The sequence below is a fragment of the Ambystoma mexicanum genome, chromosome 9 (assembly GCF_040938575.1).
Source record: "Ambystoma mexicanum isolate Mex_15411 chromosome 9, UKY_AmexF1_1, whole genome shotgun sequence".
Classification (NCBI taxonomy): Eukaryota; Metazoa; Chordata; class Amphibia; order Caudata; family Ambystomatidae; genus Ambystoma; species Ambystoma mexicanum.
The window spans coordinates 1,425,934,463-1,425,952,521 of NC_090931.1; the positions used below are offsets into that span (position 1 = coordinate 1,425,934,463).

The window sequence follows — 18,059 nt, forward strand, 5'->3', positions numbered from 1 at the left end:
CCAGCCAGGACTGTCGGTCACAGCTCTTGGCACTGAGGCAGTTGTGCTGCTGGGTCCTGGAAACAGCACCCAGCAGCCAATCACACAACCCAGGATTTCCGTCCTCATGCCAAATCCAAATCCAACTTGGCCAGTCCACCATCGCCACTGCCCCAACTGACCAGAGCGGCATTTGCCTCTTAGAGTCCGCACAACCGTCCAAGAGGAGGCTTCTGTGCATGAGGCTGGGACCCCCAGACACGGCATTGGTCTCCGGCAAGGCAAGGAAGAGGCCTTTCAATAAAGTGGTGCCGGACTTCCTTGTGGACCACGTGACGGCACACAACCACGATATGCTGGTGGGCCCAGGGTGCCATACTACGCCTGCCCAATGTCGGGTCCACTGGCAGGTCATTGGGGATGGTGTAAATGCAAAGGGATATGAGAGGTGCACAGCTCAGGATTGCCACAAACGTTGGACTGACCTCCGACGCTGTGCAAAACAAAAGCGGGCCTCCAATTACTCCCCGACTCTGGTGACTGGCGGTGGGCCAACACCAGAGGAGGATGAACTCACTCTGCACGAGGGAATTGCTGCAGAGTTCATCGATCAGGGACATATCCAGGGAGTGGAAGAGATGCAGGATTATGACGCAACATCCGTTGAGTCTTGATGCATGTCCGTCATGCCCATGTGCGTTTTGTGTTATGATTGACTGCTAGTTCAGGCTATGTATTGATGTTAATGTTAAACGATATTTGGACGGCGCACTATCACCACCGGAGTGGTGCTCTGGCGGCTCTGAAAAGGGAGAAGGGGGGTGGGGGGGGCGCTAGTGGGAATAAGCTGGAAAAGTGCAAGAGAGCAGTGATGTGCTGTTGGCAGCCTCAGCCCGGTGGGTCCGTTGGCTGGGCTTGGGGTGTTTTACAGTCAGTAGTCGTCGTGTGCTGTTGTGCAAGTCTATGTGTGGTTTGTTTATGTTGTTTGCAATGTAGTGAAGTTTGTGCGGATTGCTGTATTTAGGCTTGTGGTTGTGTTTGAGAGGTATATGCAGAGGGCTGAAGTTGTTAGTGGATTATTTAGTTGGCGTTGCTGTCCTTGCAATTGTGTCAAGGTGTGATGCCCGCTATCATTCGCTATTCCATCCAGGGGTGGAATTTGTCATCCCTCAGTTTCATTCAAGTGCAGCACATGCCAACATTCACAACTCCGTCTAGAAGGGACGGAAGCTAGAATTAAGGATGACATCCAAGCGTGGCACATGCTAACATTCATATTCAAACTTGATGCAATGAGGGCTAAAGTTAAGGATGACATTTAAGTGTGGCACCTGCTAACATTCATATTCTATCTAGATGCGATGAGGGCTAAAGTTAAGGATGACATCTAAGTGTGGCATATGCTAACATTCACATTTCTATCTAGAGGTGATGGAAGCTAAAGTTAGGTGACGTGATGACATCCAAGTGAGTGACGTGTGACACATGCAATGCTTTGCTGATATGCGATTGTCGTCATGCAGTCTGCATGCAGGACATGTGCTGCACACAGAGGCAGTCCTCACCACCACACATGCAAGTCACTCGGCGGCCTCTTCTGTCCATGTTCAAGCTCACTGACATGTTTGCATATAGCCTGTGCTGTAGTTCCACCCAACACTCAGCCTATGTCGTAACATGTCTGACAGCTATGTGAAGTCACCCTGCAAGCTGCTCCTCCTCACAGGCATGCTTCCTTGCCTCTCCACCACTGTGCAGTTCACGGTCTCCATGGTACTGGCGGTTTCCGTGTTGGACTACTGCTATGGCCTGTTTCCCTTTCCTGTGTACAGGCACACTTCCCTGTGCAACCCTGCCATACCTGTGCTTTGGGGTACATCCTTTGTCCTTGATGCAGGGTCTCTCACTTGGACCGTGCAGATGGCACAGGCTCAGAGTGCACATGAGTGATCATTCATGGACCATTGCATTCCCTGCAAGCCCCTATGGGACCGTGGCAGGCTACTCATTGTAACGCATCTCCAGTATTTTATCCGTCTCATGGTATTTGCTCATCCATGTCATGCTCACTCAGGGTCACATCATCATGCACATGTTCATGGTACCCATGTCTGTGTCGGGCACATGCCTCCCTCTGTTGCAGCCACCCTGCTTCCAGGCGACTGGTGTTGTGGCTTCGCCTGCATAGATGTACTTGTGATGGTTCCTCATGCGTCTTGCTTTCTGTCTGCCTCTCATCTGCTGTAGTCTCAGATGATGCAATTGACACCTGCATACACTGTCGGACTTCACACTACTGTAGTCAGCCATTCAGAGCCATGCACTGGCTCCCTGCGATTCCCTGGGTGGGCGTGGGGTGCAGTGCATCCCTACAACCCTGTGCCAACACTTTGCACAGGAATACTGTACTTACAGTGCCAACATGTCACAAGATTGACAGCACTACATTTCTGGTTCTGTTGATAGTTGTGGATGTACACATGTGCTGCACTGCACCCATGCACTTCTGAGCCATGTTTCACCCTTCAACATGCCTATTCACTTGTGTGTGGTCCAAGTGACCTGCCATGTTATGTATCCATTTGCCTCCCTTCACTGTATTTCAAGGCACTTGCGTTGTTGCATCCTGTGACACGTGTGCTTTTATTGATATTAATGTTCTTGTAGTGCACGTGGGCATGCATTTTGCATGTGTCATGGACACTTTTATTTCACTTACTGCTGTGGCTATTTTGAAATTCTGCCATGGCTATGCTACCTGCCATCTCTTAGTTGACATCTGTTCATTTTGGCAAAGATATATGCCTGCCAGAAGGTTGTGTGTGATGCAGTTGATCTGCAACATGCAGTACATGTGTGGGTTTTGCATTTGACACGCATCCATGTCTGCTTCAGGGTCCCCTTCCATTTCATTGCCACTGCATGCATGCCAGAGATTGTGTCGTGTGTGACATGGTTGCCTCATGTGTTGGCCCTCAATATAGTGTTGTATATGTGTGTGATATGTGCTGCTGCCATGTGTACTAATGTTTATTTAAATTTTTCTACAGGTAATGATGCACCAGAAGCAGTGGAGGAGGAGATGGCAGACAGGGTGGAGGGTTCAGGTCACCATCCCAGCACTAGTGATGGTTGTAGGGTGGTAGGACACGAACATCCCTTGGTGCTCCAGGCCATCCTGTCCAGGCCTGCCTCACGGTACGGCTCTGAGGATCTCTCGGACTCTGATGTCCAATCAGATGTCCAATCAGATGCTCATGAATCCATGCCATCGACAGTGGGTGATTCTGCAATGGATTCTGTTCTGTCCACCACACCTGCAGTGGGGGTAGAGCCCTCAAGGGGCCAGTCAGTGTTGGCATGTTGGCCTGTGGTGGTTACAGGTGCAGCGTCACACTCCACAACAGTTGCTCCTCTTCCTGGGGCAGCAGATCGACGGTAGGAATGCCATCCTGCAGCAGCAGGCTCTTCTGGCACAGCAAGGACCACGTCTCCTTGGGCCCCGCAGGCATGGTGCCCGGCAACAGGGTGGCCGTGTGCTACCGGGGAACACTGGGTGGGAGCAATCCATGTATGCCATTGCATAGCAACAGACGGAAGCAATTAAGATGTTGGCTCAAGGCATGGAACGTGTGGCTGATTCCATTCTTCCCCCCCCGATAGGCAGGTGGAGCTCCAGCAGCAGGCAACGCAGTCCACCTGCCGCTCACTCAGGCTGGGCATGGCACGTCCAACAGGGTCCAACGGGGTGAAATGGTGGCTCTGCGCTCATCTATTGCTGCTGATGCACAGGCCAACAGGGAAGCCCTGGGGAAGATTACTCCTCCCTCAGAAGTACTCTGGGTGCTGTCATGGCCCAGGATACACGGGCAGACCAGAGGATGGTGCAGCTGGAATGCACACTCTCGGCTGAACTCCATGCAAGCCGGGAGGAGGTCCGTCTGGCACGTGAGGCCTGCCTGGCAGAACTCTGTTATATGTGAGGTGGTGAATGGGGACCTCCGTGCCATATTCATTCAGAACCAGGCTCACCAGGCCTGCATGCTTGCTGCCGTGGAGGGGCTTGCTGGGGGGCTATGCATGGTCAGGCACCTGTGGCACGCCACCGCCTGATGTACAATCAGGGGGTGACAGCGACAACAACCTCTCTCTCACTCACCCAGGGCATGCCGTGAAGACAATGAGCCCATGGAGGAATTTTTTTTTGTCTCAACAGTTACACATGTGGGTGTTCAGGTGCACCCTGCACACCTCCTCCTGCGTGGCCCCCCACGGCCATTTGTATTTGTCTATTGTGCGTTTATGTTGCAGTGTGGTGCTATATGGCATCCATTGTGTGTTCCAGCTGAGCCCATACAGGCTTGTCTCGGGTTTGCGTTTGTGGCTTGGGGTCCGGACACATGCCACTCCTGCTTTCCCTTTCCATGTGGTCGCAAGGATGGAACCGTGTGACAGGAACTTACACAGAGGCATTGGACTCCCGTCATATCTGTGGCCAGTCTGAAGTCCAATTTATGTATACACCCCTAGTGGGGATTCGTGATGGTTTCTCCAGTGCATGGTGGGACAGCTTTTTGGTGAGTATATTGTTGACGGTGCAGGATTTCATTCTGCTAATTCATGTATTGCTGTATACATTGTTGATGCACTTCCTGCTGTATGTGGTCCCATGCCCACTTTGGCTGTCGAGGCCATGATGGTAGGGGGACGTGTGGTGCAATGTCACATTGAGGCACTTGTGCTATGGCATTTACTCACTGTCTGACATTGTCACTGTTGGGTCCAGTGTTCATGTGTTATGCTGGTAAATTGATAGTCCTGCGTTGGCTTTGCTTATGATGTGTCACGGGATCAACAATATGTTTCCGTTGCAGATGTGTCCACTACTGAATGGTTAACATGGTAAATGTTACGTTACACTGTGTGTTCATGCATTTCCCATGCTAACATGCATTGGATTGCCTTGCAAACACCCCCCACAACACACGCCCAACCAACCCCACCCCAACATCCAACCACACACACACTACTTGCCTTCTGAGACATGCTGTGTCCCTGCTGCACATGTTCACATTGACTTTGGGGGATCGTGAACTGGCGCCGCTGGCTCATTGTTTTTCCTTTGTTTTATTATGCAGCTGCATGGGTAGTGAGCTGGGTGTTGCGGGGGACAACCCCGCAGCACCCGCATTTCCTTTTATTTTTTGGGATTCCCTGAACTCCATGCCACCAAAAGTTCGAGGTTTTGGTGTTCAGGCCTTTGGTGGCATGCATTTATGTACTTCTAGTATAGTTTCAATGTTTTTGCTCACTCTTTTCTTCAGAGTGCGTGTCTGAGGGGATTGTCTGTGGTGTCTTTCCATTTGTAACAGTGCACTTCGTGACAGCTAGGTCATGTGTGTTGACATTTTTATTGAGGTTTTCACATTGCATGTCATGGCATGGTGTGTGGGGTGGATGACCTGGGGTTGAGGGAGGTTTAGGTGACATACTAGCATTTGCATGTGCTATTTTACATGGGGGAATTTGGAATCTGTGGCTTGCATGTGTGCCTTTTGGTCACAAGGGATTGTGTTTAAGTGGCTAGGGATGCACACAATGCTGCATTTCCAAGGACACATTCTCAGGGTGTTAAGGTTGTGACAGTGGACTGTCCCTTTGTAATCATCGATTGTCACCTGGAATGTGCCAGGCCTGTGTGCACTCCGCAGGGAGAGGGGGTTTAGGTGAAAAATGTAGCCACAAGCTGGGTACGGGCAGCCTCGCCACGTGCCCCTTCGCCTCCCTTGCGCAGTGGCTGTGCGTGTGGTTGGGGATGTGGGGGCACCACCATGTCCACCGGTACGCCCCGTTGGGTTGCAACGTTGTGCAGGACCCATGCTGACACAATTATCCTGCACGCTACTGGGGGCGCATAAAGTAGCTGCCCACCAGAGCGGTCAAGGGAGCGGAAACGTGACTTGAGCATTTCGAATGTGCGCTCCACTATGCCCCGGATTGCAATATGGGCTGCGTTGTGTTTTACCTGGGGTGGTGTGGTGGTGTGGTTCCATATTGGCGTCATCATGTGGGTGATCAGAGGGTAGGCACTGTCCCCTGGGGAGGTGATAATGGTTGTCATTAGTTGAGTTTGTTTGTCTGTGTGCGTGTGACATGCATGCATGCATGTGCACAGGCCATTGCACTCACCAATGAGCCATGGGTTGCCATGCCTCCCAGGTCCCGGAGTAGGGATGACATTCTGAATATGAAACTGTCATGGGTGGACCCAGGATAGTTTGCATATACTGAGGTGATGATTCCCTTGGCATCACATACAACCTACACGTTGATGGAATACCAGTGCTTGCGGTTGCGATAGATGTGCTCAGTGGCCCTAGGTGGATGTAGAGCCACATGGGTGCAATCAATGGCACTGAGCACTCTGAGGAAGTGTGCCACCCCGTAAAGGTCCTCAACCAGGGCCTGCCTTTCTGCAGGTATTCAGGGCATGTATATGTGCCTGCGGACTGAGGGGCGTGTAGTCATGATTGCCAACCCCTGGTGTAGGCAGCGTGACTGTGAGACGCCCCAAACTATGGCAGTTATCCGCTGAAGTGACCCAGTGGGCGAGAAATTCAGGACATTGAGAACCTTTTCCAAGGGGCTCAGTGCTTGGGAGCACAAGGTGGGTGCTGTGAGGTCATCCTCCCACTCAGTGACCAGGTGTAGGATGATATGAGGTGGAAACCTATACCTGGTCATCAGGCATCCCAAAAAGGCTGGTACTGCGTAAGAAAATGCGGGGCCTGGCCATCTTCCTCCTGTGGTGTCCCACGATCACTGCTGCGAGGAACGGGACATTCATCGTAGCTGTATATGCTCGCTTGTTTGTGCGTGCTTTTATGCTGAGCCGGGCCGCTTCCGCGTGGTGGCCGTGTTCCCGGGTTTGCGCGTCTTTTGGCGTGCGCAGGTTTGTCCTGTTCAATTCCATGAATACGTGCTGTTAGTGCATGTGTGGGCGTTGCAAGGGTGTCACTGCCGTACTCCCCTCCCCCCCGTTACACCCACATTTTCGCATGTTACCTCCCCTTTTTAGGTGTGTGCGTTGGAAGTTGTGCACCTTCACTGGGCGAATCGCGCACAGCTTTCGGGTCATCGCTGTGACATGTGCGCCACTCGCGGATTCAGCGCAAGTCCCAGGTAAGCCATGCGCAGTGACTTCCATTAATCTGTAAACTGTGCACGCGTGCGCTGCGTTTCACATGCTTGTGCTATAGATTTTGGCGTACAATGATTCCACGAATTACCCAGTCTATTGGTAAGCTTTTACACTAAGCTAAGAATAATAAAAGAGTGCCAACAGTACTACTTTTAACAAGAGTGAAACACTATTTCAAAGTAAGTACAAAAAACAACGTAAATACTTTAAAAAGGAGCAACAAGCAACTTAAAAAAGGTAAGTAATAACTTCAGGACACTTTGTAACTTATTCTATAACAGATTATAGTTACCATCAGTGCTCCAGATAAGATTTTGAGGTGGGAGTATTTCACTCCCTGTTTTTAAACTGAGAGTGAATGTGATTTTAAGAGAGTAAAAATTACTTTTCTCCTTTGCAAGAGAGTAAAATGTATGTGACATCTAGCCGACGCATGCACAAACTGTATGGAAATCATTACCGTACGGCAGTTTTCTGCATTGTGACAGAGAAGTAATGAAAGGTGTATTCTATGGTCTTGCCATTTGATCTCTCCTGTATATATTTAAATGTTGAAATCACCCAAAATCCTAGCCAATTACATAGTAAAGCAAGCATGAATTGTATTGCGTCTTTTGAGGTTCGATAGCAGAATTGTCTTTTGATGTTTAATGAAAGTCTTCATTTTCTGGAGCTATTACTACCTAATGTTATGCCAATGTTATGATACAACAGTGACGAGAGGCAACGACTCCATGCTAAATTCTCCATCTAATCTAATCTAATGATCAAATGGTTATTTATATAGCGCTTTGGCAAAGCACTGCACATAGAACATATTTATCACAACGATCACCAAACCAAAGTCTGTACTCCATTATCGACCTCGAAAGGATGAAAGGCTGAGTTGGACTTGACGGGATTCGAGCCTGCAACCTACAGATCACGCACAGATTGCAGCAATGAGTGCTCAACTAGCTGAGCTATCTTATTGGCTAACATCCTTCAGAGTATCGACTGATGTAAAATAATCACAGTACCTAGATGTTGGACGAACCATTTATGAAGCACTACATAAATACCTATCTGGATTATCACAGGGACAGGTTTGCTGAGTTTCTATTTCAATTACAAATGTAGCTTTCATTTGTTTGTTTTTGAACAGCGCTTCCACATCCTGGAGAGTCAGGTTCCTTCCCTATTCTAGAGCATGAGTTTTCTCAGAGGCAGAAGGGGGACCCTAGTGGTCCAGGAGCCAGCTGTAGACAAGTCATGATAGGGTTCAGTTACATTAAGGAGAGTAACAGAGGATATCACCAACAAGTAAGTATTCACTTCAGGGTTAAACATGTTCAGAGACTTCACATAAGTCTCCCTATAGGTGTTCCAGCATTAGCCCTGGGCAAACTCCCAAACGCACAAATCGCCCACTCAGCCTCACAGGATCGACAAAAGACTTAGGTAAGTATTACCCAAGCCAACACAGTGCATCAGCTAGGAAGAGCTTATGGATGGCCGTCTCCACGATGCAGCAGCACAGGACCCAGTTCCTGGAATCTCAGTCTGGTGGCGGAAGAAATGGACACTGGATGGGAACTTGCAACAACAGTCGACAGAAAAGGCTTCCAACAAAGAATTCTTTAAGGCTTCACCCGACTCTGGATTTGGCGCTCTTTTACAGGAACCAGATGAAGAACGAATATCACTGGTCGGATTGTCTTCACTCTCTCGGTCCTGCACTCTGGTGAGGGGACTTTAGGGATTCAAATCGTGTCTGTAGAGCTCCAACAGGAATTCAAAGTTTTAGCAGGAATCGAAATTCGGAAGACTGTGCACCGCACACTGGCTCGAGGTCCCCTGGTATTGGCAGTTTGCAGCCCAGCAAGGCTTCTGCTCGTCGAGTGATGACTCATAAAGCAGATCTTTAGCCTAGTGGATCTCACCAGCATTTGGGTAGTAGTCATCATCTTTGGGATTCCTCCCCCCCCCCCCACCAGAGGTCGATTGGAAGGAAGGGTTTAAACAGGCTCTGGTTACACAGCGGGCTCTCCGGTCGCTGGCATCCGTTACAGCTGTCTTTTCTTTATCTCCCTCTTTGGATTTGGTTTAATTGGTCGACTTGTCAGCAGCTTCCAAGATTGGACTATTTATCGGGAGCTACTGCATAACTTCTGCAAACTCTCCCTGCAGTTTACAGAAAGGGACAGCTGGCTGTCCAATTAGGACAACCAGCTCCACGGTTCCAACAGATTTCTTCCGGGCAAGCTGGAAGACAAAGGGATGCAGAGGTTCAGACTCCTCTCTCGCTTCCTGCTTTTACATACACTCTGGAGCCTTGGTGGTAAACAGAGGGCTCACGCAGAAGACAAACCTTCAATCAAGATCTGCCGTCCTATGTGGGAAAGATGACCCATGGAAAAAAAGGATACTTTAAAAAAAAATGTCGGAAAAGAAGGTGCCCACCATTCTAGCAGAATAGTGACCTGCCTATGTATTATCGCGGCTGATTTGACAGCTGCGAGTAACATGACTAAAAGGCCAATAAAGGTATAACCACTGCCATTAGCCATTCAAGTTAACTTGCAATAGTAACAAAAATGTTACCAGGACAACCATCTCCCCAACACCCCACATAGGATGGGTTGTGCCGGATCACTATATAAAATGTAAAGGGGGTGGGAATCCCACTCTACTTCTTGGGAATAGTAGTTCATCTGAGATATGTTAAAAGAAATTACAATAGGGAAGCCCAAAAGTTATAGGGAACTACACACGCCATGCACACTATGGAGAGACATAAAAAGGTCAAACAAAAAGAGTAAAAGACTAGGTGAGAGAAGAGGAAATAAAAAAAAGATTCCCTCTCACCTAGGCATAAGAGAAAAATAATCACCAAGTCCAGCAAAAAGGTTCTGGGGTTGACACAAGTAAGGAGGATTACTCACATAATTGAACATCTTGCCCAACAGCAATCCGTCAGTAATAGGGCGGGGAGCCGAGGAGAAGGGAGGCAGATGTATTATTTGGGATCTGTTGGAGAGGAAGGAGGAGGTACACTTCAAGGCAGCATCCCTGATGCAAAGGGAGCGGAGAGCTTTGCACTCCTGCTGTTGCTGCAGTGTCAGGGTAGAAGAGAGTTTACCTCCATCTGAAGGGTGTTATTTTGGAAGAGGCTCACTCTCCTCTTCTTGATCAGAAACTAGAAGCAAAGCTATTTCTGGTCTGGGGACATAAGCCGGCGGTTGGTGTATAAGCGTTTCTTTGGGCCTATATATTTACAGAGTTAATTCTAGGATAGGCCTGGCTGCTCTGCTATACTACCAAACCTTTGAGTAGTACAAACTTATACTAGAGGTTGGGGCCTGTATACCAAGGGATAGCTTTATAAAATCTTACCACTTTTCCCAACACAATGCAAAACCGTGCCAAATGTCTTTTCCTGGCTCACAAATCTATCCACTGTAAGGCACTGCTGTATCTTTCCAATCTACAAGCCTTCTCAACTACCCGTGTGACTCCTCGCCCTCCCTGTGCTTACACTCGCTTCTGCTCCTTCTCTCTTCTTGCTCCATTTGCATGGAATTCTCTTCCCCGGACATTTTATTTATTTTTATAACGTGCTTAATACCAGAGTTCGGTCTCTAAGCTGTTGCCCCTGTGCTATCCTCCGAGAAACAGTCCACAAGTATTTGTTTAAAACCAAACTAAAAGCCTAACTCCTCGCCTCAGAGTTACCCTCTTAACCTACATCTCATCTGCCTGCTTGTTATAATTTTTCCCCCTGGCCTCTTACTTGCATCTGTCTCACTTCCTCTGCCTCCACTCCAGCACTACACCCATCATGGTCACATCCGAGCACAGCTGGCCGTACCGCCTAGCTGCACTTAAAAATGGCCAACGTTCATTGTCCTTATTCTATGCATGTCTACTTGGATTGTCCCCAGTGACTGTTCCATTTACTCCCCTCCACAACCTGGTCAGAATGCTTCCCGTCAAATCAGATTTCTAATCTATTGTATGTTTTTTTGCGATCAAAAGAGCATTGCTCCTTATTTATATATACACATTTACCTCCCTATCCCAGGTGACCCTAAATCCTGCATTCCACAACAAACACCAAACACCAAACACCTTCCATTTAGGGCTAGCTTTGGCGCAGGCCTAAAAGGTAAAAGCATTACCTATCTGGGGTTCTTCCAAGGGGTCTGATCCCCAGTGTTAAAAAAAAGAATGTTTGATTTATGCCAATTGTAGACACCCTGGTTGGTTCTCTCTCCTTGATATTACTACTACTCTTCCTTCCTTGTCCTGCGCTACTCCAACATCCTCAGTCTCTAAACTTTCTCCTACCCCACTTCTCACTACACCCGTCTCTACTATCCTTACTCTCGCACAACATCAACTCCCTCTACCTACTACCCTCATTCTCCTACTTCTTTCTCCCACTCTTCCCGCACTACGACCCCCCCCACTCCCACAAACACACTCACACAGCTTCCTTCTCACAAATTGGTACCACTCTCCTTCACAAATAGCTCACCTGCACTCTGCTCCAATTCTGACAACAACTACTCAGCACTCCGCTCCTCCGTCTATCAGTCCATCCCCCATTTGAGGTCGGTCCACAACCGGACCTCACCCCCTGCAACCCACACTCTGTCTCTCCTTCGGTCCTGATGGTTATATCTCCCCTCCTGATTCCACTGCAGTGCTCACCTGTCTCTAGGAATCAATATGTACCTTTCCTTTCCTCACACAGATTAGAGCCTGTAAAAAGCATACTAAGCCCCTCCTCCTTTTCCAGCATGGTTTTAAACAGTATATGATGATGTGGTAGCAGCCAGAGGATGAGGTGGTTCCTTCTCCACGTGGCTTTCCTCATGTGCTGGCTAGTTGTGTTGACAATTACGTTTGGGGAGGGTTTCTTGGTCTATTCTGTCCCCCTGCAGTCTCTGACTCCCAGTTCATTTTTAGTTGCCCCACCTTTGGCTGGGACACGTCTGGGGTTAGGTCAGATGTTGAGTACTTCATTACTGTTTGGGAGAAAAATTCCCAGTCCTGAACCTTGATGTTCTGGACTCCGCTTTCCTGGCTGCAGTCTGAATTTCCATAGCTCCTCCCAGATGTACCCTGGAGTCATAGTTCTAAAAAGAAAATAAACACTGGCCTGAGCAATTGCTTTGTAAAGAGGGAGGCACCAATAACGATGCATGGTAGATGTGCGGGTCTCAAAAGACTGGAGACCCAACCGTTCCCCTTCTCAGCCGTGACCGGTTCATGACGCTGACACAGCCACACCACTCAACAAGGTCAAAGGCCTTTTCGGCGCCTATAGAAACTTCTGCTCAGAATCATGGTTTGTAAAATGGACGAGAGTGCATAGCTGCAAGAGGTTACGTGGCCCATCGTCCCCAGACAAACCCAGCCTGTTCCACTTTAATAAGGGATGGTAGCACATTCCTTATTCTATCTGCAAGAATTTTGGCCACTATCTTGCACTCACAATTGATGAGGGAGATGGTGCCCTAATGTAACCATGGTTCTGTGCTTGAAACAGCTACATTAGCTTTGCAGTTAACAAAGACAGAAAAAAAAAAAAAAAGAAAAAAAAAAAAGAAAAGAAAAGAAAAAAAAGAACATCGATGGAGGCAACCCATGTGCCTTGCCACTGCCCAGTACTTTGGTTGCAATGGGGCTTTTAACATACTTGATTTGTCCTGCCTGTTGCTCTCATTCATCCTGGCGAGCTCGGGGAGGTGCTAGCCTAGCTAGGAAATCATTAGACGGGTTCCAAAGCATACATTTGTTTTCAAAAACTGATTAGCAGAGTTTGCTCATTAAAATGTTCTTGATTAGCAAACCAGTCCATTTGATTAGCAATGGTGTACTAATATTGTCAATGTCACCACAAGGTATTTGTACCAAAGATATAAAATGAACAATAGAGCAGTTTTGTGTAAGCTGAAGACAGACAGTGACTTGAGTCACGTCTTGCAAATTCTTTACAATTCTTCAAGACCTGCAGGTTGAGTAACTTAGTTTACCTACTGGACCCAAGAAAAAAGCACTCGACCTATGGCTACGGATGACAATTTTAAATGCGCTTTATGTAAAATGGTGCACGTCACCACAAACCCACTATGGTTGGCACACTGCTGCCACCCAGAGGCCAGCCATACATAGTCAAACATTTATTTAACATTTACTACAAAGTACACCTTAAATTAAACTTTCAAACATCCACTGCAAATGGTACTCGCCCTTCATAAAATCTACTTGATTATGCGATTGGGAGACAAGACTTGCGAGCCCCAGATGAGGGTCTGTAAAACATTCTCTGCACAAATGGACCCCAGGTGAATGAAATATACAGTAGAAACCCTGACAAGAAAGATAGCAAGCAATTGATATAAATATAAAGACCTAGCAGGAAGTATACCAGGCAAGTGAAACTCATAAGTGAAGAGCTGACAGACGAGTACACCAGGCAAGTGGCGTTGCAGAAAGAGACCCGGCAGGAGAGTACACCAGGAAAGTGGCATTGTATAAAGAAACCTGGCAGGCGAGTAGCAATTTGCAAGCCCCAAGAAATGGTAAAGCAGAGGTTCGGTGTTTGTTGGTTCAACTCCTGGAAAGTATGATGTTAAAGAAAGACATTGCTATCCATACCACAGAGAATGTTGCATTAAAGAAAGACTGTTAAAGACTTGGTCGCCTAAAGAGGAAGAGAGAGGAATTTACCCAACCCTTTTTCTTTTAAGAAATATTGTCTTGTGAAAACATGACAACCTTGTTTCTGGCTCTCATTTCTGACCCCTCACAGCTGTAACCGGTCACTTCACATGGATAATTTCCTACATCATCTTGGGGTTTCAGTATTCATCCGGTTCCCATGGAGGTGGACATACTGCACACATCCAGGTCAGGGATAGTGTCCATTTGATTTTTGGTTCAGTTGTTAATGAACACTTGCGATCATCCAGTACTTCAAAAGGTACGACGTCCTTTGTAGTCTGCATGTTCATCCCCAGGCATTTAACGTGCACATTCCACACACCCCCAAAAAAACAACAACAAAAGAAAAAAGAACAATGAGCATTTTCGATGGAATGTGCACGTTATAATGACAGGGGATGAAATTATAGGCGATGAAATGACATGGAACCCTTCAAAAGCGATTCACCTTGATTTTTTTGGGCAAACATGGTTAGAAAAACATTTCCGCAAGCCCAGTGCGTGGTGCGAAACCTCCTATTCTAATAGTACATGTCAGGGTTTGAAATTGCTGGAAGCTATTTAGCTCCTGCTTATAGCTCAACAGAGCCTGGTTGACACTGATGTGTACATTTGGCTTGCTGTGCCTAATGGCGCCATACACACACACACACATACATACGAGACATTAACTGCATTTTTGGAAATGTGTATAAATGAGCATAAGGAAACAACTAGACATTTTTTTTAAGTGTAAGGGGTCATATAGAGAGGACGAAACATACGTTTGTATCTCAAATGGAAGTTACATTTGTGGCCCAATGCATATAACAGCTTCTGATTCGCCCGAGATAGTTCCTGCTTACTGGATGATGAATAGAGAGGAGCTGCTTTTAGCTCCAGCAAATCAAATCCTGCTTTTTATCCCTGCACAGTATTACAGTCAAAAGACAGACAAAACTATCGGCAAGTATGGCAGAGCAGTCCGGCTTCACTCAAGGGAGGTAAGAATGCTGGTAGATAAGTACAGTTAGGCTCCCAAAAAATCCCACAACAATATATACTTTTTAATAAAAGTTCCCACCTATAGATCAAATTAGTACTTGTGTTGAAATTCAGTAAGTCAGCAAATATATTTAAAGACCCTTTCCACTTCTTCGATCTATAATGGGTGGCATACACTTAGTACATTCCAATGGGAAGAAAGAGGGGTGAAGGGAACCAGGACACAAGCAGCACACCTTACTGGGTCGCATTCAGGATTCACAAATGCCACACATGGCTAGTCCCAGAAATTGACCTGAACTTCTGGTGCATTGTAATATCAGGGCTACGAATTTCAAGCTGCAGACTACAAGCCAACTATAAAAAGTAGTTTGCCACTTCAATTGTAGATATACACACAGCACACCCTTTCTTACTTGCGAAGAGTTCATCATCACTAGCCAATGGCTTAAAAAAAAATTAAAAAGGTATAAAGGGAAAGAAAGGGTTTTCAATTCACAACATTTCCCAGAGGGATATCCAAAGATCAGAATAGGTTTACACTTGGTGCCACACCTGCTGGTCTCATTACACTCCTAGAAACATTTGACACCGGAGTTTAAACTGCAATTAAACAAAGTCAATCCATGTATCACATGTGAGCTTATTCACTGGCCGCCCTCTCCCTCATTTAAACACTTTCTATGTTCACATGAACTTTTCTCATCCAGGAAACCCACACATTGAGCTTCTCGAAAGTAATACATTGCAGGTTCACTTCCAGAGCTTTGAGTCTTAAAGTGCAGTCAACTTTGATCCCTCACGTCATACATGGCCAAAGCAGGTATAGCAAGCGGGTGGACAGCCCCTCCCCCTTTGTTCCCTTCTACCTCTAGCCGCCTTAAGTACTATATGGTCTACTGCCTTCACTTTTTAAACAGTCAACCCTGGACTCCATCCGCTATGTCCATTAAGCTTGGCAGTCCCAAGGCTATGGTCCTGAGGTTTGTCTTGGAGCAGTGAAACGTAACATTTGCAAACAATGCTCAATGCCTCAAGAACAGACCTCAGGCCCATCATATAACCACACACCTACGCAAGTACTGAGAAACTGCCTTCGCTGAAATGTTGCTTCTAGTTAAAAGGCATTGTTCTAAAATACAAGGGGGCCATTTGGCTCTTACAGCTGCCTTGGTCTACTCAGGCCCACTGATGCCCTATAAAGAGATCCAGGTGATATGGACTATGTATGGGAAATGTGTATAAGGGCACATCTAGAAGACATCCCAAGTATAAAGGATCAAACAGAATGGACAAAAATTGATGTTTGTATTTCATGTGGAAGTTAGATTTGAACTGTGCTAGGTAATAGCTTCTTGGTTGTCGGAGGTGGCTCCTTATACCAGTTGATGCCCAACACCCGGTATAGGAGGTTCTTTTCGCTCCTGCTGATCAAAGCTTAACTTCATCAGCTGGGTAAAGGCATCACAGACTGCCCTCATTTTTTCTCAGAGCAAGCCGAGCTGATATATTCTTTAGCAACTCTTCCCAACAGCTTATCTTTTCATGCTTTTACTTCCTCTTCCAAGCCCCACTTTTCTTTTTCTCGACAGACCACTGCCTGGTAACCCAGAGCAATGGCACAATACGCCAAGCTATCAAGCTACTGGACTGCTTCAGTGGCAACTCGTGCAGTACACATGCCTAGGACATTGCCCATTCACCAGAGGCCACAAGACTGGACCTGACCTGGCCAATGAACAACCGCCATTCAGCAAAACTAAAGAAAGCAATACCTTTTAAAGAAAGTACACTGCAAAGGTACAGACCCGGTAGGAAATCCCCGCTCCTACCTGTGTGTTTGGAAAAGGTGACTTCGCTGTCATCCTGCGCTTCCATGCCTTCCTCCACGCCTTCGTCTTCCGTCTCCCACTCTTCGTCATCTGCAAACTCTGCTCCGTCGGCTGCATCTTCAAAATCCACATCTTCAATGTCGTTTGCCAGGTCATCTGAGGGGACGAGTGACAACCAATTACAACACTCGATAACTGTTGCAATTGCGAAAACCTATATCATAGTATGTTCCTGTTATACGCAAACAGGTGAGTAACAAGCACCCCAGATTTGCCCACCGCATTGTCTCTCTTAGATAGCCCTGTAAAGCAGAGGATGCATGCAAAGCCTACCCACAACAGACTGCCACTAAACTGTCTGCCAACGTGCCTCAGAAAAACGAAAACGTGAGCAGGTATTTGCACTTTGTGAAACGTATCCCTACTACCTTCCATAGTGGTGATGTGCAGTAGCGGCTGCACAAGGCAATGACCAACCTTCTTTAATGGAGAACATTAGATTAGGCTATATCTCCTCCTTAGTGGCGCTGTGCTGCTACATTTTCCTAAACGCGATCTGATTGGGTCGTAGCTCCTCCTTGGTGGTCTGTGCTGCTGCGAAAGACCACTCCAAATATACTTTAACACAGAGTTCACCTGTGCTCACACACAACCCTATAGACTTGCAGTGGGTACTGTGTTAGGGTGGGGGACAATTACTTTCAGCCTGCGACACAACACGCTTAATCCCTCAGCAGAGAGTCCCCCCACGCCCCCATAAAATAGCACCTTATTCTGGAGATCACAGCGATGGCTAAATAGTAACGTGTGCAACTTCCCCAAACTGAAACGGTGGACGATAGGTAGCCCCCTAGACACATAGCATGCCAGGTATGGAAATGTGCGAGTTGCATAAAGGTGCACGAGATGAAAGGGGGTGACTGTTTCTGAAATCACTCCAATTCCTAAAAAAACGCTCCTTCAAGAAGCAGTCCTCCATCAAAAGGGACACAGTACCAAAGACAATCCGAGCAGAGGTAGGTTTTTAATATATAAACACGTTTGCAAAAACATGACACTCACAGCTCCACTCGTCCACAGAAATTGGAATCTGAATTTTTTGTACTAGCCCATTTGGTCAAGGCTTTTTTTTTTTTCCTCAACACATTTTGCCGCAAAGGCAGGGTTTAGGTTTTTATTAAGGGTCTCCCTTTGCTTCTTTTTTGCAGTTAAATGTGTAAAAAAACAAAAAGGCAAATGCAAAAAAAATAAAAATAAAAATAAAAACACTAATACAAGCAAATGGGCCTCAAACAACATTTTCAAGAGGAAACATCCTAGAACCGAATTTTTGATAGAATCATTCTATC

General features: G+C 47.0%; 1 protein-coding gene across 1 annotated transcript in view; it reads right to left on the minus strand.

Annotated features, from left to right (window-relative positions):
• AAMP (angio associated migratory cell protein) overlaps positions 1 to 18,059 on the minus strand; it is a 145,443-nt gene that overhangs the window by 96,089 nt on the left and 31,295 nt on the right. The window contains exon 2 of the mRNA XM_069616827.1: positions 16,711 to 16,866. Coding sequence (XP_069472928.1) covers positions 16,711 to 16,866 — 156 coding nt within the window. The remainder of the gene's footprint in view (positions 1 to 16,710; positions 16,867 to 18,059) is intronic.